This window comes from Coenobita brevimanus, chromosome 52 (genome assembly GCF_032717465.1).
Source record: "Coenobita brevimanus isolate Jiangsu-jjx chromosome 52, ASM3271746v2, whole genome shotgun sequence".
In the NCBI taxonomy this organism is placed as follows: Eukaryota; Metazoa; Arthropoda; class Malacostraca; order Decapoda; family Coenobitidae; genus Coenobita; species Coenobita brevimanus.
In genome coordinates this window covers 36,797,307-36,813,041 of record NC_137005.1, presented here as the reverse complement: position 1 = coordinate 36,813,041, position 15,735 = coordinate 36,797,307, and the positions used below count along the sequence as shown (strand labels likewise).

General features: G+C 42.9%; 1 protein-coding gene and 1 long non-coding RNA gene across 3 annotated transcripts in view; both read right to left on the bottom strand.

The window, feature by feature from the left end:
• Positions 1 to 14,885, bottom strand: part of LOC145400528 (uncharacterized) — a 22,624-nt gene extending 7,739 nt beyond the window's left edge. The window contains exons 1-9 of the mRNA XM_080273048.1: positions 14,877 to 14,885; positions 13,357 to 13,470; positions 8,872 to 9,139; positions 7,829 to 7,948; positions 6,849 to 7,147; positions 6,253 to 6,448; positions 4,913 to 5,182; positions 4,277 to 4,468; positions 3,699 to 3,865 (exon numbers count right to left, since the gene is read on the bottom strand). Coding sequence (XP_080129174.1) covers positions 3,699 to 3,865; positions 4,277 to 4,468; positions 4,913 to 5,182; positions 6,253 to 6,448; positions 6,849 to 7,147; positions 7,829 to 7,948; positions 8,872 to 9,139; positions 13,357 to 13,458 — 1,614 coding nt within the window. The 5' untranslated portion in view covers positions 13,459 to 13,470; positions 14,877 to 14,885. The remainder of the gene's footprint in view (positions 1 to 3,698; positions 3,866 to 4,276; positions 4,469 to 4,912; positions 5,183 to 6,252; positions 6,449 to 6,848; positions 7,148 to 7,828; positions 7,949 to 8,871; positions 9,140 to 13,356; positions 13,471 to 14,876) is intronic.
• Positions 2,705 to 3,292, bottom strand: LOC145400405 (uncharacterized). Of its 2 annotated transcripts, none has more exons than XR_013897433.1 (3): positions 3,275 to 3,292; positions 2,817 to 2,903; positions 2,705 to 2,720 (listed from the first exon to the last, which is right to left on the bottom strand). It is a non-coding gene; the product is annotated as an uncharacterized LOC145400405 (long non-coding RNA). The 2 variants fall into 2 exon arrangements; XR_013897432.1 differs by having other exon boundaries at positions 2,718 to 2,738.
• Positions 14,886 to 15,735: the final 850 nt, after the last annotated feature.

The following is a 15,735-nucleotide window of genomic DNA, read 5'->3' as shown; positions in this document are numbered from 1 at the left end:
TAGCGTAATTGCCTTCTTATATGCATCCTTCATCCTGATAAGATGATAAGGCCAGACCCCCTCGTGGACGCCTTACTATCCTTGTCTTATCATTAGCCTGGGTGGTTATATGATGGTGATAAGGGATGGTCCTTGTAGGGGGTAATCACCACCTACGTACATGCATACATACATACATATACTCACACATACATACATACACATACATACACACACACACACATCCACACTCTCTCTCTCTCTCTCTCACACACACACACACACACACACACACACACACACACACACACACACTTAAATAAACACTACCAAATAACAATCTCTCTCAGTGAAATGCTGGGGGAGAGGGCGACATGGAGGCGATTTGTCTGTGGCCACCCCTTGCGGGATTAAGGCAGGCAAGAGGCAGATAGACAAGAACTAATTCGTAAGGTAAGAGAGAGAGAGGAATAATAAGACAAGGATAAAAGTTCAATAATACTGTTTTCCTCGCGCCTACCGATACAGACAATTAGCCTACTCCTACGGCACAAGGAAGCTCCCTAACACCTCTTCCTATGCGATTTATTTTGCTTGTAACCCTACTGTCCTAGCCTGTGTTATATCCTTCAAACATCGCCATACACTGCATAACGTACAGAAGGATATTAACCACCCATATCTGCAAATAAATCGCTAAGGATGAGGTGTTAGGGAGAATTCAACACTCCATTTTCTATACGCCAGAGAAAACGGAGTGCTGTATTATTTAAACGTACACTAATATATTTTGTACTGAATATGATCAAACCAGTAAAACACACTCAAATTCGTATTCTTGTAGGGTAAGGAATCTCCCCAACACCTTTTCCTTAGCGATTTAGTCTTGGATATGTCTGCTTAGTATCCTTTTTGTACGTTATTTATGCAGAATATGGCGATGTTAGAAGGATTTACGTGACACAGAAGAGGATTGTAAAGTGTAAAAAGCCAAATAAATCGCTTAAGAAAAGGTGTTAGGGAGCTTCTTTAAGACACAGAACAATTAAATATAGACAAGAATCCCATAAAAAATAAAATAAAAATAGGGTGTGATAAAAAAAATAAATCGCTTAAGAAAAGGTGTTAGGGAGCTTCTTTAACACACAAAACAAGTAAATATAGACAAGAATTCCAACTAAGAAAATAAAAAGAGGACTGTAAGGTGTGATAAAAAAAAATAAATCCCTTAAGGAAAGGTGTTGACGTAAGAAATATGTTAAGGAAAATGCTTAAATCTTTATCTTGCCTTTGGCTCTGTAATCTTGTGTTGGTCAGCCTTGGGTTCCTTCTTCCCTGTATTAAAATAGAAAGACATTGGAAGGGATGTATATTTGCTCTCTCTCTCTCTCTCTCTCTCTCTCTCTCTCTCTCTCTCTCTCTCTCTCTCTCCTGGCCTTTGGTTCCTTCTTCCTTGATAAATAAAGACATTGAAAGGATATTAACTCTCTCTCTCTCTCTCTCTCTCTCTCTCTCTCTCTCTCTCTCTCCTGGTCTTTGGTTCCTTCTTCCTTGATAAATAAAGACATTGAAAGGATATTAACTCTCTCTCTCTCTCTCTCTCTCTCCTGGCCTTTGGTTCCTTCTTCCTTGATAAATAAAGACATTGAAAGGATATTAACTCTCTCTCTCTCTCTCTCTCTCTCTCTCTCTCTCTCTCTCTCTCTCTCTCTCTCTCTCTCTCTCTCTCTCTCTCTCTCTCTCCTGGCCTTTGGTTCCTTCTTCCTTGATAAATAAAGACATTGAAAGGATATTAACTCTCTCTCTCTCTCTCTCTCTCTCTCTCTCTCTCAGAATATTCGTATAATTTGGACCCACATTCTCGTCGGTTAAGGAAGCTCCCGAACACCTCTTCCTTAGCGATTTATTTTTGGATATGGCTGGTTAATATCCTATTTGTACGTTATTTATGCAGAGTAAGGCGGTATTGGAAGGATTTAAGTAACACAGAAGAGAAGAATAAGGTGTAATAAGCAAAATAAATCGCTTAGGAAAATGTGTTAGGGTGCTTCTCATCCAAATTCGAGGGGCACTAAGTTAAATAAATCCTCCTGTAAGCTAAATAAATCAAAGAAAGTTGTTACGTACCACAAGACTTTTTTTTTTACCTTGTCATGGCAAAAATAATCCCTAACACTTTTCCTTAAGCGATTTATTTTGCTTATTATACCCTGCGATCCGGGTGTTACATAAATCCTTCCACTATCGTCATACTCCGCATATAAGATTTACAAAAATATATAACTCAGCCATATCCAAAAATAAATCGCTAAGGGTGAGGTGTTAAGGGAGCTTCCTTACCCACACTCAACCTGTCTCTCAATTGATTTTTTTTTTCCTGCTTCTCGTAGCTGTCTTTCTGCTGTCTGCTGTCTTTACACTCTACTCCTGCTCTTGGCTGTCTGTCTGCTGTCTCCTGCTGTCTGCTTTCTTCCTGCTCTCTCTCCACTAATTAAACTTCTGCTGTCTGCTTTCTTCCTGCTGTCTGTATACTGATTAACTTCTGCTGTCTGCTCTCTTCCTGCTGTCTGCTGTCTCTTCACTGACTCTTTCTCCTTCTGCTGACTTTGCTCCTGCTGTCTGCTGTCTCTGCACTGTATATACTTCTCCTGTCTGCTGTCTTTCCACAAGCTTCTGTTCCTGGCTCCTCTCTAATCACTGTCTGCTCTCTTTACACTGCTGTCTCTCTTGATGTCTGCTCTCTTCCTGCTGTCTGCTCTCTTTTCGCGTATTATCCTGCTGTCTGCTCTCCTTCTGCTGTCTGCTCTCTATCTGTCACCTCCTCTCTTTACGGTGACTATTCTACTGTCTGCTCTCTTCCTGCTGTCTACTGTCTTCCTCCTGTCTGCTCTCTTCCTGCTGTCTGCTCTCTTTCCACTGACTCTCTTTACACTTCTCTCTCCTGCTGTCTGCTCTCTATCTGTCATCTCCTCTCTTTACAGCTGTTATTCTGCTGTCTGCTCACTTCCTGCTGTCTAACTCCCCTGCTGTCTGCTTTCTTTACACTTCTCTCTCCTGCTGTCTGCTCTCTACTGTTATCTCCTCTCTATACAGTTGTTATTCTGCTGTCTGCTCTCTACCTGCTGTCTACCCCTCTGCTGTCTGCTCTCTGCTGTTATCTCCTCTCTTTACAGTTGTTATTTTGCTGTCTGCTCTCTTTCTGCTGTCTGCTTTCTATCTGTTATCTGCTCTCTTCACGCTGACTATTCTGCTGTCTGCTCTCTTTCTCCCGTCTGCCCTCTATCCTGTAGTGCACTGTCTTCCTGCTGTCTGCCCTCCTCCTGCTGTCTACTGTCTTCCTCCTGTCTGCTTTCTTCCTGTTGTCTGCTCTCTTTCCACTGACTCTCTTTACACTTCCCTCTCCTGCTGTCTGCTCTCTACTGTTATCTTTTCTCTTTACAGCTGTGATTCTGCTGTCTGCTCTCTTCCTGCTGTCTACCTCTCTGCTGTCTGCTTTTTTTACACTTCTCTCTCCTGCTGTCTGCTTTCTCTGTTATCTCCTCTCTTTACAGCTGTTACTTTGCTGTCTGCTCTTTTCTTGCTGTCTGCTCTCTACTGCTATCTCCTCTCTTTAGAGCTGTTATTCTGCTGTCTGCTCTCTTCCTGCTGTCTGCTCTCTACTGCTATCTCGTCTCTTTACAGCTGTTATTCTGCTGTCTGCTCTCTTCCTGCTGTCTAACCCGCTGCTGTCGGCTTTCTTCCTGCTGTCTAAACCACTCCTGTTCCCTCTGCTTGTCTCTCTCCTGGGCAGCGGGCATGAAACACCACATTAGGACACAGACGGACACCTGTACGCCAATAGTCATCATGGCCACTCTGTAACTACCACTCACGTCACGAATCACACCTGTAAAGGCAATATATAAATATTAGTATTGTTAAGTAGTAGTAGTAGTAGTAGTAGAAACATTATTATTATTATGATTATGATTATGATTATGATTATGATGATGATGATGATGATGATTATTATTATTATTATTATTACTACTACTACTACTACTACTACTACTACTACTGCTACTACTACTACTACTACTATTTTCATTATTATTATTATTATTATAATCATCATCATCATCATCATCATCATCATTATTATTATTATCCTATGAGGAGACAGGGAGGGAAGTGAGGGACGTTTGTATAACCAGGCAGTGGAGCCGCGTAGTTATATCAGTGCCACCACGTGAGGGCGTCCCCGTAGAGCCCAGCAGTGCAGGAAAAAGTGAGAAGCAAATTGAGGAGTAGGATTTACCGATGAGAGGGCCGGAGATGATGAAAAACACAGCCGTGATGAGGGACTGGGCGCCGAAAATGGCTGGCATGTTGTGCAGTCCCATATACTTCGGCATAATCAGCACGTAGAGGGAGATGGTCTGACCCAGTCCGTACCCCCACACCCCCATCACCACCTGCATCCACACCAGCTGTCTCAGGAACCCGAATGCTGTGGGAGATAGACAGATGGATAGACAGATAGACAGATGGTTAGATAATTAGACAGGTGGCTAGATAGAGAAGGTTAAGTTTCACACCCCCATCACCACCTGCATCCACACCAGCTGTCTCAGGATCCCGACTGCTGTGGGAGATAGATAGATGGATAGATAGATAGATAGATAGATAGATTGATAGATAGATAAACAGAATGATAGCTGGGTAGATGGAGGGATGGATGTTTGGATAGGTAGACATATGTGGGTAGGTAGCGAGGTGGGTACTTTGGCAGGTATGTAGGAAGGTAGGTAGGCAGGTAGGTAGGTAGGTAGATTAGTCAGTCAGCGGGTATATGAGATATATAGATACATAGATAAGACGATAGATGAATGGGTGGATAGAAGCGAGATGAAAGAAGGTCACGAGTATTACCCAAACAAACTAAATCGCTCACCAAAAGACGTCACGGCCATGATCATCGCTCCAGTCATGTAGAAGACTCGCATATCGAACCACTGATAATCGGACAGCGAGGACGTCAGCAGCCTGGCCACGAAATTAGTGATGCCGGCGATGGACATGCACCAGGCGGCATCGGAGAGGGAGTAGCCCACATCCTGAATCGCAAACGGGACCATGACAAGGAAGTTGATGTAGCCTGTAATGGAGGTGATGCCGCCCACGACGATGATGATGGCGCGAAGGGACCGTAGAATTTTGAGGTCTGGAAGGGTAGAGGTGGCACTGTTGGCTCTCTATGGCACTAAGTTCTGTGGCACTATCTCTATGGCACTAAGTTCTGTGGCACTATCTCTGTGGTACTAAGCTCTGTGGCACTAAGATCTGTAGTACTAAGCCCTGTGGCACTATCTCTATGGCACTGTTAGCTCTGTGGCACTATAAGCTCTATGGCACTGTAAGCTCTATGGCACTGTCAGCTCTCTGTGGGACTATCTCTATGGCACTGTTAGGTCTGTGGCACTGTAAGCTCTGTGGCACTGTAAGCTCTATGGCACTATAAGTTCTGTGGCACTATAAGCTCTGTGGCACTGTTAGCTCTATGGCACTATAAGCTCCGTGGGACTGTTAGGTCTTTGGCACTATGAGCTCTGTGGCACTATAAGCTCTATGGGACTATAAGCTCTGTGGCACTATAAGGTCTCTGGCACTGTAAGCTCTATGGCACTATGAGCTCTGTGGCACTGTTAGGTCTGTGGCACTGTAAGCTCTATGGCACTAAACTCTATGGCACTCACTGTAAGGTCTGTGGCACTGTTAGCTCTCTGTGGCACTAAGCTCTGTGGCACTATAAGCTCTATGGCACTGTAAGCTCTGTGGCACTATAAGCTCTATGGCACTGTAAGCTCTGTGGCACTATAAGTTTTGTGGCACCCCATCAGGAGCGTAGGAGCCCGGGGCTAGGCTAATCAGTCCTGACATTTATGGTGAAGGTGTGTTGTGAGAGGGTGGTGTGGTGTGGTGTGGTGTGGTGTAGTGTAGTGTTAGAGGGTAATGTGCTTTGATGTATGGTGTGTTGTGTGGTGTGGTGTGGTGTGGTTTGATGTGTGGTGTGGTGTGGTGTGCTGTGTGACATGGTATGGTGTAGTTTGATGTGTGGTGTGGTGTGGTGTGGTGTGTGGTGTGGAGTGCTGTGGTGCGGTGTGTGGTATGATGTTGTGTGCTGTGGTGTGGCTTCGCAAAAGTCGTTAAATTCTACGGGAGTTGAGCACCTCATTTCAGATTATCGTTAAGTAGAGACAGACGGACAGGGCTCAAAGACTTAAAGATACGGACCTGATAGAACGTTCCTAGCCAAGCGCAGACCAGCCTTGAGGATCCCACGAGAGTTCAAGGAGAAGGATTGTCCCCTAGAAGAATCCGTGCCGTGTGTGCTCTCGTGGCTGATACTAAGCATGGAGGTCGAAGGAAGGGTGAAGAGGTCGAGGTGGGAGACAGCGAGAGATAAACTGCTGCCTGAACACTCGCTGGCCTGTGGAAATAAAGGCTGATAAATAAAGGGTGGTAAATAAAGGGTGATAAATAAAGGGTGATAAATAAAGGGTGGTAAATAAAGGGTGGATAAATAAAGGCAGAATAAAGGATGATAACTAATTCTCATGATAAATGACCCTTTTTATTAGTTAGCAATAAATGTGCGTCCATACCAGTAATTATCGCTAGTAAAGGAATTTCATGATAATTCACCAGTTATCACCATGGCAGATACATAGATAGATAAGTAGATAGATAGATAGATAGGTAGTAAATTATAGAAGAAAATCACTAGAGCAGCAAATTTATTGTAAGGAGGCGACTGGCTATAGATAGATAGATAGATAGATAGATAGATAGGTAGATAGACAGATACGATAAGACGGGATTTACGATACCTCTTGAGTCCTCATTCGTCTGGAAAGGATCTTCTGTCTTTCAATTTTCCTTCTCAAGACTTCGTCCACTTTCTCATCCTGGCTTTCCTCCTCGCTCTCCCCCTTGCACCTCTCCACCTCCTCACACCTCAGCTGCACCTCCGCGTCCTCCTGCTCCTCCTCCTCGACGGGCTTCAAGTGCCACTCGACGGGCTGGAAGAGGCAAGCCCCGGCCGCGCTGTTCAGGAGGATGCCGCCCATGATGAGGATAGCGCCGTGCAGGGTGTACTCGTCCAAGAGGTAGCGAATCAGAGGAGGGCCTGGGGAGATGTGTGGATGTTTAGCGATGTTTACCCTTTTGGGAGGATGAATAATGTTGAGTGGGGCAATGAAAAGGCGGGGGGACAGGGCGACATGGAGGCGATTTGTTTGTGGCCACCCCTCATGGGATTAAGGCGTATGGCAATAGATAGATAAATAGATAGATATTTACCCCCATTGAGACGGACTTTTTCTGTTTTTTCTTATTTTGCCGCACCCACAGGCCCGGCCCAATATACTGCTTGTCCCTAACTGTGTCACTCACTCACTCACTTACTCACTAACTAGCTGAGTTTTTGTCTGTCTGTCTGTCTAAGTGTCTATCTGTCTGTCTGTCTAAGTATCTATCTGTCTGCCTGTCTGTCTGTCTGTCTGTCTAAGTGTCTATCTGTCTGTCTGTATGTGTCTGTCTGTCTATCTGTCTGTCTGTCTCTCTCTCTCTCTCTCTCTCTCTCTCTCTCTCTCTCTCTCACACACACACACACACACACACACACACACACACACACACACGTACTTGCTAGATGAGTTAGTGTATTTCTCTCTCTTTCTCTCTCTCTGTCTTTCTCTCTCTCTCTCTTTCTCTAATCATATCTTTCAACAGCCCTTTACCTATGTCCAACACTCCACCTTCGCACCTTAATCACTCACACACCTGGACACCTCATTAACTCCCTCACCTGCAAATTGACCGGAACATACACCCGCCATCAGGAATGCGTTAGCGAGGCCTCTCCGGCGGTCGAAGTAGAGGGCAAGGAGCAGGTAACAAGGCTTGCACGCTGTACCCACGAAGATGCCTGAAGGAGACGGAGCAGAGGGAGCAGAGGAAGGAGCAGAGGGAGCAGAGGAAGGAGCAGAGGGAGCAGAGGAAGGAGCAGAGGGAGCAGAGGAAGGAGCAGGGGTAGCAGAGGAAGGAGCAGGGGTAGCAGAGGAAGGAGCAGGGGTAGCAGAGGAAGGAGCAGGGGTAGCAGAGGAAGGAGCAGAGGGAGCAGAGGAAGGAGCAGAGGGAGCAGAGGAAGGAGCAGAGGGAGCAGAGGAAGGAGCAGAGGGAGCAGAGAAGGTGATGGTGGTGGTGTCAGTGATAGAGTTGCATTACGTTCATCAGAGAAAGTGAGAATATTCATCATTATAGAGTTTATTATTATTATTATTAGTATTAGTATTATTATTATTATTATTAGCAGCAGCAGCATGGTCTTCAGAGAAAGTGAAAATCATCATCATCATCGTCATCATCATTATCATCACCGTCATCATCATCATCATCATTATTATTCCTTCTCCTTCTCCCCCTCCTCCTCCTCATCATCATCATCATCATCATCATCATCATCATCATTCCTCCTCCTCCTCCTCCTCCTCATCCTCATGATCATCATCATCATCATCATCATCACCATCATCATCACCCAAACCTCTTTTCTCACCTAAGGATGGAGTTGTCTTAAATATAAATAATAAATAAATAATAAAAACTAACTGAACACGAGAGAGCCAAATTCAAGATCCGTTCATTTCGAGATGCCTGGACACACTGCGTTTAAAAGACTGGAGGTCATAGGCAGAGGGAGACACAGATTGATAACTCCCTACCACACACGCTGAAGAGGGAGTGTGAGGTACCAAGTTAATCTGACGAAGGCGAGGACGAAGAAGCACACAGAGACAACGCTAATGTAAAATAAGTCGCCAAGGAAAGGGTGTTATGAATCCTACTCACCACAGACGCTGAAGAAAAGCATGAGGTATAGAGTTGACCTGACGAAGACGAGGGCGAGGAAGCAGACGCAGGCGAGGACGGTGCCGGTAAAACACACCCTCCTGAAGCCGAATTCCTTAGTGAGAGGCCCCGCGAAGAGGCCGGCCAGGTTGTGCAGAAACAGGTGGAGGTTGAGGATCCAGTTCGTGGTGGTGGAGGTGACGGATCGCTCCACCAGGAACCGGGAGAAGAGGATCGAGTAGCAGAGGGAGATGGTGGAGAGGAGGCCCTGAGATGGAAGATTTCGTGATGCCTGTTCCTTAGCGATTCATTCTACATACTTTATATAAATGAAATGTGAGAGGGTGGAGAGCAAGTCCTGTGGGAAGGGACTGCTGAGATGGGAGATTTCGTGATGCCTGTTCCTTAGCGATTCATTCTACATACTTTATATAAATGAAATGTGAGAGGGTGGAGAGGAGGCCCTAAGAGAATGGCCTGCTGAGATGGGAGATTTCGTAATGCCTGTTCCTTAGCGATTCATTCCACATACTTTACATAAATGAAATGTGAGAGGGTGGAGAGGAGGCCCTGAGGGAAAGGACTGCTGAGATCTATGAAACTAGGGAAGGATTAGGGAAGCTCCCAAACACCATTTCCTAAGCGATTTATTATGTTTATTACACCCCACTGTCCTCTTCTGTGTTATATAAATCCTTCCAATATCGCCTCACTCTTAACATACAAAAGGATATTAACCAGTCATATCCAAGAATCAGTCGCTAAGGAAGAGGTGTTAGGGAGCTTCCTTACCCTTCGAGAATACGTACAAAAGGATATTAACCAGCCATATCCAAAAACAAATTGCTAAGGAAGAGGTGTTAGGGAGCTTCCGATGAGTATACGAGACAAGGATAGCACAGAAGAGGGCTCTCCCGCACCCACCAAGACACTGAGAGGCAAGATTGTTACAAGACAAGCGAAGAAAAGAATAAGAAAAAGAAGAAGAATAAGAGAAAGAGTAAGAATAAAGAAAATAAGATAAAATAAGAAAAAATAAGAATACGAAAAAATAAGAAAGAAAAGAATATGACTTAGAAATGAAAAAGAAAGAAAATAAGAAAAAATAATAAGAGAATAAGAAAAAAATAAGAAAAAATAAAGAAAAGAATAAGGAAAGCATAAGAAAATAAGAAAAAGAATAAGAAAAAATAAGAAAAGGAAAGAACAAGAAAAGAATAAGAAAATAAAAAGAAAAATAAGAAAAATAAGAAAAAATAAGAAAAAAAGAAAAAAAAAGAAAAAAAGAATAAGAAAATAAGAAAAAAAATAAGAAAATATAAAAAATAATAAAAAAAATAAGAAAAATATTAAGAAAAAATAAGAAAATACTAAGAAAAATCAATCAATCAATCACTCATTTCCTGTGGCACCCTCGGGGATGCATAGGGCCTCGATGAACTCACACCACCACATCCTATCTTGTGCTAACTCCTCAAGATCTCCCCAACATTCATCTCCAGCTTCCCGTCTCATTGTCCTCACCCACGTCTCTTTTGGCCTTCCTCTACCTCTCCTACCAAGTGCCACCCACCCTGGTGTACCTCGTACTATTCCCTGTCTCCTATACACATGTCCTAGCCACTTCCATCGTGAGAATCTAACATATTCATCGATCGGCTGCACTCCCGTTATTTCTCTAATTCTACTATTTGGTATCCTTTCCCACCACTTAACTCCTAATATTCTTCTAAGTGCTTTATTTTCAAACACCAAGAATTTATTTTCCATAGTCGCTGTGCTGTACCAAGACTCGTGTCCATAAATTAAGATACTCCTAACCATTACCTTATAAAGTTTGATTTTTGTATGCACAGAAAAATTGTTATTATTCCAAATATTTTTAAGCATTCCCATTGCCTGATTAGCCTTCTTTAACCTTTCCTCGAATTCAAAGTTCAAAGAACCATCCTTGGCTAAATAAGTACCTAAATATTTAAACCTATCAACTTGCTTTACAACCATACCTCCAATTACACATTCCTGCGCATTTTCCATATTCATATTGATTATTTCAGTTTTTCCACAATTAATAACCAAACCCACCTTGCGACCTTCACTCACCAAACAGTCCAACACTCTCTGCATCTCTTCTGGCCCATCACAAATCAAAACTATATCATCTGCATAATCTAAATCCAAAAGTTTCCTGTTCTCTCCCCAAAGTATACCTGCACCGGTTTCTGTTCCAACGCGTTTCATAATGTAATCAATGACCAATATAAATAGTAAAGGCGATAGAACACCACCTTGAATTACTCCGGACTTGACTTCAAACGAATCACTCAGACAACCATCAACCATCACTTTACAAAATGTGTCCTCATGCATGTTCATAATGACCCTCACAAACTCCTCTGGTATTCCATAATGTCTCATGATCTTCCCCATAGTCCCTCTCGAAACACTATCAAAAGCCTTTTCAAAATCAACAAAACAAAGACTTAACGGTACTCTCATTTCATTAACTTGCTGCATCAAATGCCTAACTATAAAGATCTGATCATTGCAACCACGTCCCTTTCTAAAACCAGCCTGTTCATCCCTCAGAATACCCTCAACCACCGGCTCCAACCTATTTAACAACACTTTACTGAAAACTTTCAAAGCTATCGGTGACAAAGAGATTCCCCTCCAATTACCACATTCACTCAGGTCTCCCTTCTTCGGAACTTTAACAATTACACCATTCTTCCAGACTGATGGTAGTAACCCCGTCACCCATATCTTATTGAATAGCTTGGTCAAGATCATTATTAATCTATCCCCCTCCACTTTAAACATTTCCGGAAATAAACCATCCTCCCCTGGTGCCTTATTATTCTTTAACTGTTTTACTGCTTTCTCCACTTCTGCAAGCCTCAACTCTCCTGTTTCTATATTTAAATCTTCCTGAGCAGACGGTATATCCTCTTCTGGTGGTATTGGTCTATTAAGAACTGTCTCAAAATGCTCTTTCCATCTATTTTTAATATCTCCATCTTTGGTCAATAAATTTCCTTCCCTGTCTCTAACTGGTATTTCCTTGCGTTTACCTGCATTACCACTCAGTTCTCTAATTGATTCATATGCTATTCTTTGACTCTGTCCATCATTTTTGTTTATTAAGATTTCAGTCTCTGCAACCTTTTCATCCACACATCTTCTTTTATCTCTCCTAGCTAACCTTCTTACTTCTGAATTCAAACTCCAGTACGCAGCTCTTGCTAATTCAATCTCTCGTTCATCAACGCATTGCATCTCACTCCTCAATTTAGCCTCACCTCTCTTTTTTATCATATCCCACGTTTCCTCTGATATCCATTTCTTTCTTCTGAATCTATGTCTCCTTCCAATCGTACATTCAGCAGTCTCATGCAAAACTTTGTTCACATCCTCCCACATCTCATCTACACTTCTCTCCCCCTCTTCCAACATTTCGAACACCAAAAACCTATTTCTGCATTCTAATCTGAATTCCTCCTTTTCTTCTCCTTCCCTTCTAAGCTTAACAATATCGTATCTACCAACACCAGATTTTTCCTTCTTCTGATTTTTAAGTTTAAACCTTATTTTTGCAATGCTGAGTTGATGGTCACTACCAATATCCGCTCCCCGTTTAACATGAACATCTAGCAGAGAACTTCTATGCCTCCTACTGATAGCAATGTGATCAATCTGATTTTTATATTTTCCACACGGCGACACCCAAGTAGTCTTGTGTATATTGCAATGCTGAAAGAGTGTGCCCCCGATGACTAAGTCATTTGCTAGACAGAAGCTTCCAAACCTTACTCCGTTTTCACTCATCCTACTACCAACTCCCATCTTACCCATACATGCCTCAAATCCCTCATTTGAACAGCCCATTACTGCATTAAAGTCTCCAACGCAGATCAAAACATCATGTCTAGGTACCCTTCCTACTCCTTCTTGCAACTTTTCATAAAATGTGTCTTTCCTTTCATCGAGTGCATCATTAGTAGGTGCATAACACACAAACAGACTGATGTTGCCATGATTTGATTTAAACCGTGCGTATAACAATCGCTCATCTATAGGATCCCACTCACATAAAGCCTTATTTGCCTTACAACCCAGCAACAATCCTACTCCCTGATAATGCATTCCGTCCTGTCGGCCAGATATCAATAAACGTATACCTTCCTCCAAATCCAACTTATCGACTCCAGTTAATCTAGTTTCTGTCAGAGCACAAATATCAAGTCCATAATTTTGAAAAACCTTCACTAACTCATCGATTTTACCGTCATGATTTAGCGTTCTCACATTCCAGTTACCAATTTTAATTGTATTTTTTGCATTGACAAAGGAATTAGATTGTAATTGAGGCAACCGTGAGATTCTTAGCACCCCCTGCCCATTTAAGGGCTGCACGGGACTGGGGGCCATTATTGTTCTTACTAAGAAAAATAATATGCAAAAACTCAAGACCAATTCTCTCACCGTAATGAAATAACAGCCAATGGTCACCATCCAGCCCCACCCCCCATCAGGGGCTCTCGTCCCACTCGCACCACCAGGCTCCTCTCCCTTCCTCGACACCATTTTTGCACCACCCTGTTAGGAGAGAACCATACGATGTGACTGCCAGGTCCTTTTTTTCGTCCCCTGTTTTGATGGGTCCAGAGGCTGGCGTTTACCTGATAATAATAATAATAATAATAATAATAATAATAACAATGATAATAATGGTGGTGATGATGATAATGATGATGATAATAATAATAATAATAATAATAAAAATAATAATAATAATAATAATAATAATAATAATAACAACAACAACAACAACAACAATAAGAGATTTTCATCACCTTCACCATCATCTTATCCATAGCACTTCTTCATGACTAGCATACTACTATGGCTCTATATCCTAACCATAGCACTTCCTCGTGATTAGCAAACTACTATGACTCAACCTTCTCTCCATAGCACTTCTTCGTGACTAGCATAATACTGTGACTCAGCATCGTCTCCATAGCACTTCTTCGTGACTAGCAAACTACTGTGACTCGACCTCCTTTCCATAGCACTTCTTCGTGACTAGCATAATACTGTGACTCAACATCCTCTCCATAGCACTTCTTCGTGACTAGCAACAGACGGCCATTTTTCGCCTAGTTCAGAGGTACATTTGACTAGTAACCAAGGAGACTCATTCCTTCCTCATAACTAAGGCCCGTTAAGGAAGTTCCCTAATGCCTTTTCCTAAGCGACTTATTTTGCTTATTACACCTTACCGTCCTATTCCGTGTTACATAAATCCTTCCAATATCGCCATACTCTGCATAAATAGCGTACAGAAGGATATTAACCAGCCGAATCCAAAAATAAATCGCTAAAGAGGAGGTGTTAGGGGATCTAGGGTCACTGTTGCGCGGGTTTTTCTTACGGGGATCTTAAGTCTATGTTACAGGACAGTAAGTTGTAATAAGCTTAATAAATCGCATAGGAAAAGGTGTTAGGGAGCTTCCTTAGCGATTTATTTTTGGATATGTCTGGTTAACATCCTTTTGTACGTTGTTTATGCAGAGTAAGGCGATATTGGAAGGATTTACGTAAAACAGAACAGTAAGGTGCAATAAGTTTAATAAATCGCTCAGGAAAAGGTGTTAGGAAGCTTTCTTACACAACGAGATACAGGCTTAGCTCTTGTGAACGTGAACCCAGTGGACTGCATGCTGAAAGTGCTCTCCTTTTTCCTGATTTTGCTATGTTAGTCTCCTTCGCACTTTCCTATAAAATTTCCTCGCCAGTTTCTCTAGTTCCTTCTCACTTTTTCCTACCGGTGTGAGCTGGAGGGTTTGGTGGGTGGGGGAGAGCCTTTGTCGTATCTATCCTTGTCTCATTCCAGTAGTTTAATCACAGCCTTGAACCACGAAAGTTAAATACCTGTGGAATTAGTAAGAATAAACTGTCATAGAAGTGTGTTAAGGGACGGCACAGCGGGGGTATGCAACCTTGGAGGACAGGAGATGTTTTCGGCACGGAGACAAGGAGGAGACTGAGGTGCTAGGAGAGGGAGGAGGGAGGGAGAGGGAGGGAGAGTATGGGGAAATGTTTTTTGACAGAGAGAGAGAGAGAGAGAGAGAGAGAGAGAGAGAGAGAATGAACGTCCTCTTGCGTCAATGGAATGTTTAAGTAAATATTTAAAGACACTCTCTCTCTCTCTCTCTCTCTCTCTCTCTCTCTCTCTCTCTCTCTCTCTCTCTCTCTCTCTCTCTCACACACACACACACACACACACACACACACACACACACACACACACACGCAATCTTATCCAACAGATGCTTTGTGATCATTTTTTTAGTACAAGGACGTCTTATCGTGTGTGTGTGTGTGTGTGCGTGCGTGTGTGTGTGTGTGTGTGTGTGTGTGTGTGTGTGTGCGTGCGTGTGCGCGCGCGCGCGTGTGTGTGTGTGTGTGTGTGTGTGTGTGTGTTTAAAAATATCTCATAATTAGGGATCTAAGGAAGACGTGCTGGCTCCCTAACATCTCTTGCTAAGCGATTTATTTTGCTTAGTACACCTTACTGTCCTCTTCTGTGTTTAGTAGTAGTAGTGGTAGTAGTAGTAGTAGTAGTAGTAACAAAGGGATATTACCCAGCCAAATAAAAAATGAATCGGTAAGTAAGAGGTGTTAGGGAGCTTTTAACCGACAAGCATGCCAGGTGTGCAAGTAATCAACAGGTGTGCAAGTAATCAACAGGTGTACATATTTTCTCATTGTCTGGCACACTCCTACACACACACACACACACACACACACACACACACACACACACACACACACACACACACAGGACATAAATGCTGA